The following is a 15,364-nucleotide window of genomic DNA, read 5'->3' as shown; positions in this document are numbered from 1 at the left end:
ATTTAGGAGGTAATTTCTGCCAGAAAGTAATGTTTGAAGTGATAAAAACATTTTGTAAAAGTTAACCATTTTATTCAGTATTTAGCAGCTTAAGGTAGTAATTCTATATGTATTAGACGATGGCAAACACTGGTTGGAGATAGTGATTGTGTATATTACAACAAGATGAAAGGTGGGAACCATTTTACATGTCAAAGTTGAAGTGAAGAACAACAGTGTAGTGGTTCTCTTTCAAAGAGTTAAAGCAGACACCCTTAATTCAAGAGATTGGCCCTAAAAGGAAGGAGGCCAAGCAAACCAGTATTCATGAAGAGTTTTGTTTGTTTGAGTTCACAGAGTGAGAGCTCTGTAAGATCAGTGAAGGGTAGCATTGCTGCTAGCTAGATTTCAAATGCTCTTACAGTTTCCATAAAAAAAACCCTCATCTTAGAAGATTAACTCTGCGAAACAAGCGGCAGTACTGAGAAGGCCATGCGCTGCCAGCCCCCTGTCTCCGGCCGATGTGTGTTACTATGGCCTCTTTGCAACTCTGTGAAAAGGATTCAAATAGATGTCTCTGCAGAATTCTGTTCCATTGCATCATAAAAAAAACTTGTTGATCCTTATGTTTGTCACAATTTTTATTTTATTTCACTCGTTTTGGTTACCAAAGTAATAGAAAATATGTTTGTGCTGGATTGATTTTGGTAAGTTAAGAGAGTTCTTTCTCTTACCCACATTTGCCTCTGGGAACATAGGACGGCGTCACAGTGAGTAGCTGTTGATAGGGGTTGTTTTGAAGTATCTGACGATGCACTCTGTGTATTGGTGTTTTGCCATGGGTATTGGGTCCCCTGGAACTGGAGTTACAGACAGTTGTGAACTGCCATGTGGGTGCTGGGAATTGAACCCAGGTCCTCTGGAAGAGCAGCCAGTGCTCTTAAACACTGAGCCATCTCTGCAGTCCTGACAATGCACTCTGATAAGCACTGTGTGAACTGTAGTAGGTGAAATATTTAATTAAGCATAACTTTTAAAAATAATTCCATATTTTTCACCAAGTAAGTTCAGAGGCGTTTAGGACATTGGATGCCTACTCTTCCTCGGTCTAAGAAAGAAATGAAAGAAAAGACAGCAAGGGGATCCCGAAAGAGGGTGGGCAAGAGAAGGAAAGATGCCCAAAGAAGAAGTGAGTTACACACCATTCAGAAATTTTCTGAAGGATTCTGTTTAATGATGCTACGTCATAAGAAAAGTAAAATGTGTTTCTTTCAAAAAATAGCCTTTTTAAAGTCACTTTATAAATATTTATGACAAATAATGTCCCCAAATTTTCCCCAAAGACATTTTTTTTCCCCACAAAGGAAATTGTGAACATACCTGTTACTTTAGAAATGAAGGTGGGAAGTCTAAATATGAAGAAAAACTAACATAAATGGAGAAACCAGATAGTACATTACTATAGAAGCCACAAAGAAGTGTATTACGTGGTGAATTTCATGTTAGTCTGTTGCTGTCCAGCTCAAATGAAAGGGCTTTTCTGATGAAGAGTAAAAAGGGCAATCATAATAATTTGGGCAACACATGGCGTCAGCACAGTTGTGGTGCTGGTGATTATTTTCAATTAAGTAGAGAACCAAAGATTGGGAGTCAACAACCAGAGTTCTAGGCCAGCTTTGCTGTTAACTGCCACCCCTGTGCAGTCTAGCTCTGGCACATATGGACTCTGGGAACATGAGCGATCAGCACGGACAGGGGAAAGGTCTGCGGATTCATGTCTCTCGTGTACCAGGTAGGATTTTAGTGGCTTTTAGAGCCCTATACCAGACGGCCTACCACATAAGCCCAAGTGCGGAGCTACTGAAGGCCAGTTCGAGTCACTTTAAAGTCCCTTCTCTTCACATCCTTTGTTTTCTGGACTATGCACGGAGGTCACTTCCTCCTCTAAAGTTGTGATCTTAGGGATCACCTATTTGATCAGTTGGACAGCATAATCAACACTGTGGAGATAATTGTATCAAACCACACCTTTTCCCACCATGTTTCATGGGTGACACCCCTGTTCTCTGAGAGAAAGCTATTCTTGGTCTTTTGTGTCTCTTAAATTCTACTTAAAATAGTGTTTGGCACTAATGAGCTGTGTAACTGATGAGATTCAGATTGCCCAATGCCCTTCATGTGAAGTACACCAAGCTCTCTGTGCTGCTCTTGAAGTAGAAAGCAGTGGAAAGTAGACACTAGGCCTGGGGAAGCCCAATAGAACCCCACTTTTCTTCGTGTTAATTTTTTAACATTTTTATTAAATCGTAAGTTGTCAAAATCTTTGAAAAAGGATTTGATACACATGCTTTGCTCCATGCCCTACGATTTTTCTGAGACTTCTAATCTTTGTAAGTCAGCATCCTATGTCACTTTGAAGCACTACGGCTTATTTAATTCCCTTACCTGGAATGGAAATGCGCATCACCAGGTCTTTCATATCCCTCGTCTTCTGAGTTAGAAATATGGCTCAGCAGTGAAGAGGACTTGCTGCGCTTGCAGAAGGCTCAGTTCCTAGCCTCCACGTGACAGCTCACAACCACAGATGGCTCAAATTCCAGAGGATCCACACAACCACAGATAACCCATGTCCCAAGGGATCCAGTACCTTCTTCTGGCCTCTGTGCGCACTGGGCATGCATACAGTACACTTACATAGGGGCAGACAAAACACTCATAAACATGAAACAAAATAAGTTAAAAAATTTTTTTTTTTTAAAGATTCTTGGGGTTTTTTTTGTATAACATTCTGAAACATTTCACGGGAATTAATAGAAAGTAAGACTCAAAGCATACTTTCAGAGGGAGGTTGGTTTTGTTTTTTAAAACAACTTTATTTTTTTTTTCCGCTTATAAGAGTTTATTAGAGATAAAGGGACAGAGAGTGCTCAGGCCTGTGGGAGAGACACGTGCGTGGAGAAGAGGAAGAGGAGAGAAGAGAGAGACAACTTTATTTTTAGGCTGTTAATTTTACTAAAAAATATTTAGTGAAACTCTGTTTGAATAATCTATTAAGTAAATGACTAAGAGATATAAAATTGTTACAACAAATGCATTTATCTACTTCAACCATAGTCCACGGTTATTTTACTTCCAAGAGACAGGGATGTTAGATGATAAAGAGCCCATCCATGCAAAGAAGAAAAGAAAAAAAGTATCCCTCGTTCATTTCAAATGTGCCAGCCTCTCCAAGAGTTAACTTGAGAAATCAGCCTTTAGAAGAGTAGAATCATAGCTCCACACCAGTCTTGGTGACCCAACACTGAGGAAAGTGATCCTGAGAAATTTGACAAAAGGGCCACTTCGCTTCCTCGGCCCCCTGGACTCATTGATTTTTAGGACACAATATCAAATCAGGATTGAGATGTGAGAGCACACCCATGACTATCTAAGTATGGTGATTCCTATTCAGTTTTCTCTCTGGCTGGCTTCAGGCTTCCCCTTTCATATCAGGTAGTCTTCAGCTTTTGTTTGTGAGAGCACACCCATGACTATCTAAGTATGGTGATTCCTGCTCAGTTTTCTCTCTGGCTGGCTTCAGGCTTCCCCTTTCATATCAGGTAGTCTTCAGCTTTTGTTTTTCTCCCCTTTAAGACTTTAAGCATTTGACTTTCTTTCTAGTTTGAATCCCCATCCCCAGAGTCTCACAGTGTGTATATGGTCCATTGGGACAATTTCCTACCCTGACTTCTAAAGCTTTCAGTTCATTACTGTTGATGATAGCCCTGAGTCACCTACGCTAGAGACGCCTGGGCCTGAGGCACATTGTCACAAAGGCTGTCACTCTGGAGCTGGGGTGGTGGCTCCACAGAAGGAGCACTGGCTGCGCTTCGGATTTCTGCCTTTGCTTCCTGGCACTCAAGTGGTGGCTGCAACCACTTGTCATTGAGTCCCAGATATCCTTTAGCTATTGTATGAAATAACACATCAAGAGTCTAACTTAAAAAATAATACATTGCAGTCTTATAGCACAGTTTCACTTATCTCATATTTCCTTTCTTATGCTGGAAGTTTGTTCATTTTCCTAAATAAAATGTAAAAATATAAATGAATAACCCTTCACAAAGGCTTGTAAAATAATAAAAAAATCTTTGACCATCTCCATAATCTCTCTTTTTAGATGTGTCTTTTAAATCTTAGTCAAGAAATACTGTTTCTAGGAAACATTTTTGTCTTAAACCTTAAAATTTAAGAAAAAATAAATGTGGGCATGGTGGCACACACCTTTAATCCTAGCACTCCAGAGGCAGAGGCAGGTCGATTTCTGAGTTAGAGGCCAGCCTGGTCTACAGAGTTTCAGGATAACCAGGGCTAACCCAGAGAAACCCTGTCTCAAAAGAAAAAAACTAAAGGGGAAACAAAAGAAAGAAAGAGAGAGAGAGAGAGAGAGAGAGAGAGAGAGAGAGAGAGAGAGAGAGAGAGAAAAGAAAGAAAGAAAGAAAGAGAGAGAGAGAGAGAGAGAGAGAGAGAGAGAGAAAGAAAGAGAGAGAGAGAGAGAGAGAGAGAGAGAGAGAGAAAGAAAGAAAGAAAGAAAGAAAGAAAGAAAGAAAGAAAGAAAGAAAGAAAGAAAGAAAGAAAGAAAGACAAGCATTCTCCACTATTGGCGGGGGAACCCAAGCCAGCTGCTCACATAAACTAACTGTTTAACATATAATTTCTGACTCACAAGAGCTAGTCAAGTATTATGAGTTCAATTTACTTCTCCTCAAGAGATGGCTACTTAGATCTGAACTGTATGTCCTTACCCACAATAATTTGACTATTCCACGGGATTTCCTAACATTCCTCTTCTTGTTTTCTGAAATCCAAGAGTTAGATGACATCATGTCTAACTGAACATATGCTATCCCCTTTGTGTTTGTTTTTTGTTTGTTTGTTTATTGAGACAGGGTTTCTCTGTAGCTTTGGAGACTGTCCTGGAACTCACTCTGTAGACCAGGCTGGCCTTGAACTCACAGAGATCCTCCTGCCTCTGCCTCCCAAGTGCTGGGCCACTACCGTCCGGCTAAGTATTTGCTTTCTAAATGCCACAGGCACAAATGTAAGTTATAAAGGCACTGTTGTGTGATAAGGCTCAAGCACTAACATACTGTGCTTGCTAACAGCAGGAAGTTTTCCTGAGTAAATGTCAAAGCACTATATAAAAACCATATTTAGTAAGAGAAGATACTCATGTAAGACCCTTGAAGTAGGTTTTCCTATGAATAAGATACTTAGAAACAGAATGCAGATGTGTTTACAGCTCCTTATGCTCAGGTCACGCAGTCACAAATGTCACTTTATCTGTGTCATTCATGCTGCTCTGATGCCTAAAATCCTAACAAAGGAGTGAACAGCTAATAATAAGCCTCCCGTGGTGGCGAGCGCAGCTTACTCTGACCTCTCTGTGCCGACGGCTTTCTGAAGTCGTGCGTGGCCTGAAATGGACTCGGTGCAACAGTTGACTCTGGTGACTTTTTCTTATCTTTAGAGAAAACAATTTTTTCAAAATAGATTTAAAGTTATTTTAGCATGCAAGTCGCTGAAGAGTTAGTATTAGATTTTTACTTTTAGCAAGCAGATGTAGAATACATGCACTAGTTTTTTAGTCACAGTTTGGCTTGATATAGTCCTAAAAGTTGTGATCAGTCACTCATCAACTGATATATACTTCTATATCAAAAGACAGAAGAATATCTTTGTAACCTCTGATACGGTGTCAAGAGCATATTGTGTCAAAGTGTGACAGTTGTTTTCAAATTAAATCACTGTTTTCTTCTTTGCTTTCTTAGTACCTCTAAAACAATAAACAGTGCCATCCATGTAAGTTAGAAATGTTATGAAGATCCAAGTATATGACTTCAGAGTGCCTGAATAAAATAGGACTTCTCCTGTGGATTTGTAGTTATTTTCTGTTCCTTTAGCAAATATATTTGTAATTAACAGGTTCCATCACTGTTTTCAAATGGTTGCTTTTTTTTCTTGGTGCTTTCAAATGTCATTGTTTGTTAGAATTTTCAATGTTAAATTTCCTCAATCATTTGTTTAGATCAATTGCCAAGTAAGGCTAATGAATTGAGACTGATAGATATTTTAAAGTCTACTTAATTTTCCTGTCCTGTTGGTTAAGCTTGTCATAATTTACTTGTTGATTTCCTCAGACTGGGTTTTGCATGTATTTTAAAGAGATTCTTCTTGTCCAGTCTCGCATTTAAAGTTATAATGATTAAGTATTAAATTTTCATCCAGTACAGGTTTGCCTGGGGGTAGAAATAAGATGACTTTAAGGTGACATGCACCTCCATCAAGAGGCTGGTATTGGCATGGTTGTCTCTTTTTTGATGAAATGAAACCCATTTAAGGACAACTGTTACTTCCTTACTGATTACAACAGACTAATATTTTAACTCTCTCTCTCATGTAGTAGCTATAATATTCATCTGAGAAAAAGGTTTGTCTGATATCTGGATAGGCTAATGTTTTTGGTGAACTCTTAACACTAAAGAATAACCCATAGAGAAGGTATCACACAACTGATACTTTCAAATGTCTACCAACTTGGTCGTAATTGTATTCAGAAATGATGATTATGTTATATTTCTCTATATGCTTATAGATATAGATACAAATCTGTCTACATACTTAATTCAGGAATAAATAATTTGACTAAGAATTATTAAAGATATACCATAGAAAATTACTACTCTAAACTTATTTTATAGTACATTAAATTTTATACCAGCTTTATAAACTTAAAAAAAAACCTATGATTTTTAACTAGAATTTACTATCATGTTGATCCCTTATTTTTATTTTGTTTGTAATATTTATTTCTGTAATTTATTAACAGGGAATGCAGTGGTGTCTTTTGAAAGAAGAGGATGTCATTCCTCGTATCAGGGCAATGGAAGGCCGAAGAGGAAGACCACCCAATCCAGATAGACCAAGAGCAAGAGAGGAGTCCAGGATGAAGCGCCGGAAGGGCCGCCCTCCCAACGTCGGCAGCTCTGAGTTCCTGGATAACACAGATGCAAAATTACTAAGGAAGCTGCAGGCTCAAGGTAAGACGCATCTGCTCTCTGTCACTAGCGATCTTCCAAAAGCCCAGGAGTCAACCTTCTTGTCCTTTTGACTTGGAAGTGATTGGCACTGCTCTCAAATGAGCAGTTCTCAAATGCATAACCAGATCTCAAGAGCTGTGCTTACAGACCCACCCCTGTGTGCTGTAGCTGCACTCTTGAGATTTGCCCGGGAAGGGGTCAGCCAGCCCTTGGCACATGCCCTCAGGTTGTGCCAACAGGATTCTCCTTTCCACAGCTCCCACTCCCTTGAAGTGCACATGGGAATAACTCCAAAATATGTGGGTCTGTGGGTCAATTTTCAGAGTACCCCAGTTATGGTAACTAACCCCAATGTTTTAGTTTGGAGTCTCCTGAAGTCTGGGTGTGAATTCCAGAATGCTGAAGTGGTCAGTGTGTTTTAGAAGATGTGACAAGGACACCAGAGAGCGGGTGTATAAGTTCAAAGTACTCACAATGATCAGAAATGTACTTATTATTCAAAATCGTACATAAATTATCTTGGAGCTGCTCCTTATGACAAGGGACAACTAAGATAAAATAGATGTTCTGCTGTCTAGTCGAGTTATTTAGTATAAAAGGGAAACCTCTTTAAATTCTCTTAAGCATATCATCTTGTATAAATATCTCGAACTTGTAAGCATATATGTACAGATGACTGATGGGTTAAATTTTTAATAATTAAAATTATATTAAAAAGGCTATCAGAATTTTATGTCATTTCAAGAATGTTTTATCTCTATGAAACCTAGAAAAAACACACAAAATGTATTTTGTTCATTGTAAATCAGTCATAATACATAACAAAGGCCCATAGAACAAAACACTTTAAAAGAAAGCTCCTATTGTCGCTCATCAGTGGAGTCCTAACAAGTTTTTGTTCATTTCTAAAACGGGCTTCCGGTGTATGTCCTGTCCGCTTGATCTTGGTCATGTTCCGGTGGCTCAGCAGTTAGTGATGCACGTGTTGTTTACCATCCCCATTAGAACACTGTGTCTTTGATACAATGTAATAATAAACACATGGTAAGCATTTATAAGTATATATTTCATAAACACCCATCATTTCCAGTTGAATCATCAGTCAAATACTATTTCTAAAACAGATGTTCCAATTCATACTTCATCTAATAGCATTTACAGTAACTACTGACTAGCATCTAACTTAATATAGCTTTAGTCTTTCTCTGCCTTGAAACAGTTGATTTTTTTAATGTTATTTCCTCCATCTTAATACTTCCATCTTCCAAATAGTTTAGTGATGATTAAAAATAAAACAATAAATATATTAAGAGACATGCGTGAGTTTTAAAATTAGTTTAGAGCTGCTGTTTTGTTTTTTGTTGGTGTTTCAAGACAGGGTTTCTCTGTGTAGCCCTGGCTGTTCTAGAACTAACTCTGCAGACCAAGCTGGCCTCGAACTCTGAGATCTGCCTGCTTCTGCCTCCCAATTGCTGAGATTAAAAGTGCATGCCCAGCTTTAGTTCACAGTTTTTAAAATTGCATTTTCAATTGTCTTTTTTCCTGTGTGTGTGCATACACATGTGTGCACATATATGTATGGTTGTGCATCCCACAGCGCATGTCTGGAGGTCAGAAGAGACCTTGCATGAGGCAGTCCTCTCCTTCCACCATGTGGGCCCTGGGGATAAACACAGATTGTCAGTCTTGGTAGGAAGTCCTTTTACCCACTGAACTCTATTGCTAGCCCTGAGTTCTAGAAATTATTATCAATAAAGCCAGGACTTGTGAAGCTTGTGTAATGGTAGCTGCGATATATTTAGAAATGAGTGCTTGAAGTGAACTGGTAGCCAAAATGTCTTTTTTATATGTTTTCATTTCCAATACATATACTCTTATATACTATCAAAAACAGAGCATTTAAATTTGAAAAATTAACTCTATTGTAACAAAGAAGTTAATTGTCCTTTTACCCAGAATTTTTTTATCCTAGATTTCAAATTGATTTTATTCCATGACATGTTTGTCTCTGGTTGTAATGGGCTTCACTTAGGCCTTATTGTTAGTGTGTGTATGTGTATATATTGTCTCTCTCCATTAGAACAAGCACTTAGTGTTTTCATTATTTTTACATTTATTAACTTAGTAAGGAAAGTAGGGGCACTTGTGTCCCCCACACCGTGGAAGTCACAGGACAAATTGCAGGTATCGGTTCTTTCCTTTCAGCATGTGAGTTCTAGGGATCCAGTTCAGGTCGTCAGCCTTGGCGGTGACAGTCCTCATCCACTGAGCATCTCCCTTGCCACAGCATTGAATATTTACAGTGAATGATTACTACATTCAGACTAGCAAGACAAATCATGCATAAAGTTATTCCTGCCCAGGCTTTGTGATCTCAGTTCTGTCCCTGGACTCCCACGTCAGGGTGGAAGGAGTGACATGGTTCTGCCAAGGTGTCCTCTGACCTCTACACGCCTGCATGGCCCACCCACCACATACACTTGTACATAGCAATAAATAAGTGAATAATATTTTTTATGATTACAAGTGTATGAATTGTTGTGCGCCCCCTTTATAGAGATTAAGGAACAACGAATTGTTTAACACCTATTTTAAAATTTCAAACAATTTGAAGGGGTTATTTGAGAGGATTCTACAAGGTTTTTTTTTTTTTTTTTTATTATATTTTAATGTGCATTTGTGGTTTTGCCATGGGTGTCGGGGTCCCCTGAAACTGGAGTTTCAGACAGGTATGAGCTGCCATGTGGGTGCTGGGAATTGAACTCAGGTCCTCTGGAAGAAGAGTCAGCACTCTTAACTCCTGAGCCATCTCTCCAGCCCTCTACAAGATTTTGTTACATATTATTATTCTACTAGGATTTAAAGTATGCTGAAAATTTTGATTAAGTTTGCAGAATAGTTAAGAGTATGATAAATGCACGTTTTGAGCACATTTCCAAACACTGTAAAACTGAGAGAGCTCTAAATTATCAGAGCATAAAGATGAAATCTGACACAGTTTCCATATGGTAATGGCTTTCAGTGCGTGTACCTAAAACCTGTGTGTTAATTGACTGACACTAGTACCTCAGGCTGTGTAGAGCAGAAAGTAGCAGCTAGCGCTGGATGTCGCAGAACTGGAGATGGGGACACCGTGCTTTCCCCAGGGACTGCTAAGAGGGAGTGCAGGTAACTATCTGACAGCCTCAGATTTTAGTCAGGCTGCAGTGCTTTAGAATGTTCTGTCCAAAGAAGTGTCTCACTAATTCTGTGTGGTATGAGTTTATTTGAAACTAAATACTTATCTTTGAAATTAAGGCAGATATATTTTTAAAAATTTTATTAGCATCTATTTAATAGGTAAAAATTATTTATTTCATTTTGACATTTTCGGAATTTATAAAGGCTCATTCTTCTATTAGAGAAAGAATTGAGCTTAGAGTGAAAGATCAACTTATGTAACTTTTTTAGGGAACTGTTTTTTTCTAAATCAAATGTACTTTTCAACTTAAGAAAATGTTGAACATTTAAATCAGAGTTCAATAAAAACAAAAAACCCACATGTGGTTCTTAAATATTAATATTTAAATATTGAAAATGTGTTACTGTTTTGGTATTATGATTGTCTTCTAGCATATTGTTAGCAGAGGTTGCTTTCTCTGCATGCCAGTTTAGAGGTGTTCATTTCTAAGGTGTTTACTATATAGGAGATCTTTTGCATAACTCAGAAAGTTTTAATGATACCTCTGATTTCCAAATAATGAACATTATTGAAAGATTGAAATGTATTTTAGCATCAGTTTTGTTTTCTCTTCAGTAATATCTATAGTTTGCTACATGAAATTAGACTCATATCCATTTTCCTTTCAAAATTAATTATGATAGAAAATCAATTCATAAACTATACGGCTAACTTACTAGAACCCTGAAAACATTCAAATACTGCTTCAAGGTTTTTCCTCCTAGTGAAATGTAGATGGGCAGTTCAGAAAGATGTGAGCTTGTGCTTTGACCACTATGTAACTTCTATGAGCCTTACACATTTTATTTATATACTGTGTATAGTATTGTTTACCTTATAAAATAGCTATGAAGATTAAATAAAATCATGTAAACTCAATGCATTACACACATTCAATAAATGGTAGAAATACATAGTCATTGTCAATTAATATAGTTTATAGGTTCCTTATATCTTCATCAGCTACAAAATTTAGAACTGTTACTGCTGTGTTGTAAAGTGGTACTTCCTAAAATTATTTTCCAGGTAATATTATGATACATCCCTTTTAGAGTTAGTAGCATTCAGATTGCGCTTGCCATTGAGAACAATGGCATTGTATGGTTTCTGTATCCAGCATACCCATTTCCACACTAACAACCAACCACTAAATCTCAGTGACACAGGGCACTAAAAGCTAATCCCTTCCAGATGGAATCAGTGAGAGCAGCTCTGTTGGTCTTGGCTGGGATTGTTCACATGTGTGGGCTCCATTGGTTCCATGTGTTCAATACCCAACAGCCTATTGAAAACATGTCCTTGGTTGGTGGGCCAGGCATAGGGGCATTAGAGAGCATGTGTTCCCTTGAAAGCTCTGCTTTCGTTTCAGCTAACATCCTCTTGCCCAGGGGAGACCATTGGCTGAACTCAGAATCTAGGGGCAGAGTTTATTCCATCTCTCAATGAGAGGGACTCCAAAGTCACGTTGCAAATGCCCTGGGTTAAGAGACGGATGAAGAAAAGGACTGTTGTGTCTTTTTGCCCTAAATCCTTCTGTCTGTCCTTTAAAATGATGAGACCTTTGCTGTCTTAAAACTATTGAGTATTCTTCCTTCTTTTAAATGTTTTTAATAATATTAGTGTATGTGCATAATGATGTGTGTATGTATGAATGCAAATGCACATGTGCCATGCTGCACATATGGAGGACAGGGAACAGCTTTCAAGACTAGTTTGTTTTCTCCTTCCAGCATGGGTTCTGGGAAGGAGACTCTGTTTGGGAGGTTTACACAGCAATGGGTTCTGGGAAGGAGACTCTGTTCGGGAGGTTTACACAGCAATGGGTTCTGGGAAGGAGACTCTGTTCTGGAGGTTTACACAGCAATGGGTTCTGGGAAGGAGACTCTGTTTGGGAGGTCTACACAGCAATGGGTTCTGGGAAGGAGACTCTGTTCAGGAGGTTTACACAGCAATGGGTTCTGGGAAGGAGACTCTGTTTGGGAGGTTTACACAGCAATGGGTTCTGGGAAGGAGACTCTGGGAGGTTTACACAGCAATGGGTTCTGGGAAGGAGACTCTGTTTGGGAGGTCTACACAGCAATGGGTTCTGGGAAGGAGACTCTGTTCCTTAGGTTTACACAGCAATGGGTTCTGGGCAGGAGACTCTGTTGACAGACTTAAATAGCCACGGGCCTTTACCTGTTAAGTCTGGCCAGTAGTCTCTGCTTTCTATTTTAAGAGTTTAGCTCTTCTACTTTTTAAACAAAAGTATCACTAGATTCAAGGATTTAATCATTAGTACAGCTAATTGAAGTACAGTTTTGGCTAGAAGTCTCTACCTTTGCAAGTGTGTATGTGTGTGTGTTTCCTTGTGAGAGTGTGTGGTTTACATGTGTAAATGTATATATGTGTGTGATTGTGTCTGCGTGTGTGTGTTAAGAGTGAGGCTAAACTGATATTCTTAGATCTCAGCATTGCCTGCAGTGTGGAAAGGGTACTTATGGGAGCTCCGTGACGGGGATCACACGTACACAGTTATTCCTTTGTTCATATTTGACGAAATAGTTTGCCAATTCTTTTCTAACTTTTTGGGCTTTAAAATCCATGATCCCTTTGTCTCGGCCACCCAAGTGCTGGAATTACAGCCTGGAACTACCAGTCACCTTTTCTAGCAGGGGCAATGAACATGCCATTTTCTACCAAACTACTTTCCTACCTGGTCTATATCTACCCTTAGGTAATTTTCTTAAGTGTTTCGTCATGTGTGGTGACCCAGCACCAGTTTCAGTTATTCTTTGAGATTTATCACGTGTGTAATGCTGTCACGAAAACCCTTTGAAATTTGTGTTTTTCAGAAATAGCCAGACAAGCAGCACAAATAAAGCTTTTAAGAAAACTTCAAAAGCAAGAACAGGCACGGGTTGCCAAAGAAGCTAAAAAACAGCAAGGTAGAGAGATGTCTTGTATGCGTTGAAAGGTGGGAGCTGGGCCTTCACAGGGCTGCCCTTCTTCGTGGTTCTGTGCTGACAGGCGTGCTTTGGGTTCCCTTCACAGCAATAATGGCTGCGGAAGAGAAGCGGAAGCAGAAAGAACAGATGAAGATTATGAAGCAGCAGGTATGTTCATGTGCTGGGACGGACTTCTGACGTGAGTCTGCCTGGTGTACACGGGCATGGTACCCACCTGCGTTTCCCACATAGCTGCTGTTATGTGTGAATGTCTCTGTCTGTTTAGAAAGGTGCCATCTTAAAATTTTTCTCCTTTAAGTTTTTTTTTAATATTTCAAGAGATATTTATTTTTATTTTATATGAATGAGTGTTTGTCTACATGTATGTATTTTTACCACATCTATGCCTGGTATCCATGGAGACCAGAAGAGGGCATTGGATCCTCCGGAATGGTGTTAAAAGTAGTTAAGAGCCACCATGTGGGTATTGGGAACGGAACTGAAGTCCTCTGCAAAAGCAATCAGTATTTTTTTTAATGTTTATTTATTATGTATAGTGTTCTGCCTGCATGTGTCCATGCAGGCCAGAAGATGGCACCAGATCTCAGTATAGATGGTTGTGAGCCACCATGTGGATGCTGGGAATTGAACTTAGGACCTCTGGAAGAGTAGTCAGTTGCTCTTAAATGATGAGCCATCTCTCCAGCCCCTGTAATCAGTATTCTTAACTGCTGAGTAACCGTTCCCAACCTAGTTTGTTTTTTTAATGTGGGTTCTGAACTTAGGTCCTCATATTTGCAAGGTAAACCCTACTGAGTGTGTGTGTGTGTGTGTGTGTGTGTGTGTGTGTGTGTGAGATCTCCATCCTCCTGAGTCCAACGAGTGTTGTTCATATGTACATGGGTGTGGGGCTGACCTCTGGGCTACAGGCAACATATCAAGGGGACTCACTCCTGAGGAAACACGGATTTTCCCTCCTTCCAAAGCCATTGACTGTCTGTAGCTGTCAAGTAACGGCTTGTGAGCTCTTTGCCTACCCATGGTGGGATATCAACCGGTATGGTCTTGTAGGCAAACGTTGAGTTCACGTTTCCAACAGTCCTGCCATCTCCAAAGACACTATTTTACAGGAGGCCCCTAGCCCTCTGGCTCTTACAGCTTCCCCCTCTTCCGTGATGTCTCTGAAGCTTGAGTGGAGGCGTTGTGTGACAGGTGGCGATGGGCCCTCTACAGTCCGTTTTTTCTGCAGTGTGACCAGTTGTGGTTCCATTACAGCCTCCATTCATGCAAACAGAAACTTGTTTATGAGGGTGCGAGCTGCACTTCTTTGTTTATTTAAGGATGAGTATTTAGAAGACAGTTGCATGCTATATCCATTTAGCAAAATGATGAAGAACAGCCAGCCTGGTGCCCCTCCCACCCCCCACCCCCACCCCCCGTGGTGCAGCAGTGGCACTAATATCTCGGGAGTAACTAACAACTGGCTGGTTGGACTTAAGACCCATTCACTAAAGGGCAGTTCAGGTCTAGTACTATAAACCTAGCAGGAACCTGTTGGTGGAAAGATCATAGGTCCTAAAGGAAAATCTATAAGAACTTCCCCCATTTTTAAATCAAGTTCTTTTTCTTAAAGTTCTTTAAGAAGTGAGATTTTATATAAGGCATTACGTATGTAATATTTATAAGTATCTTAATGTTCTCGTAGACATTGAATTCAAGTTGATACCCTGAGACTGTTTTCAAACTTAAGTTAATGTGCCAGTGGGTAGAAGATATTCCTTGAACATCCCAGTTGGAAACGGGGGAGTTTAAAACATGAACAGTATAAGCCTGACCTGAGTTTAGTCCTTGGAAGCCACATAGTAGAAGGAAAGACCAACTTCACAAATGGTCACCTGACTGCCACAGGTGCAGTATGGCACATGTGCACCCCACACCGACAGTAATGCACAGACAATAAATTTAATTAATTAAAAGTAAGTAAATAATACATGTGCCCTATTAGTAAAAAACTAAATGTAGGTGTTCTGGAAAACAGTTTGCCCTTATTGCTTCTAAATATTTTCAAAGAGTATTATTCGCCATATCCAGAGTTCTCTCTTATATCTGTATTGCCTTTCTCCTTTCTACTTTGCAAAATAATTTTGGTAAAATGAAGT

The 15,364-nt window shown here is 39.3% G+C and overlaps 1 protein-coding gene across 16 annotated transcripts in view; it reads left to right on the top strand.

The window, feature by feature from the left end:
• Baz2b (bromodomain adjacent to zinc finger domain 2B) overlaps positions 1 to 15,364 on the top strand; it is a 245,851-nt gene that overhangs the window by 172,110 nt on the left and 58,377 nt on the right. For all 16 annotated transcript variants that reach the window (XM_028869932.2, XM_037204812.1, XM_037204811.1 and 13 more), the window contains 3 exons: positions 6,848 to 7,058; positions 13,113 to 13,205; positions 13,312 to 13,373. In XM_028869932.2, coding sequence (XP_028725765.1) covers positions 6,848 to 7,058; positions 13,113 to 13,205; positions 13,312 to 13,373 — 366 coding nt within the window. The remainder of the gene's footprint in view (positions 1 to 6,847; positions 7,059 to 13,112; positions 13,206 to 13,311; positions 13,374 to 15,364) is intronic.

This window comes from Peromyscus leucopus, chromosome 4 (genome assembly GCF_004664715.2).
Source record: "Peromyscus leucopus breed LL Stock chromosome 4, UCI_PerLeu_2.1, whole genome shotgun sequence".
Taxonomy (NCBI): Eukaryota; Metazoa; Chordata; class Mammalia; order Rodentia; family Cricetidae; genus Peromyscus; species Peromyscus leucopus.
This window is presented reverse-complemented; position numbering and strand designations above follow the sequence as displayed.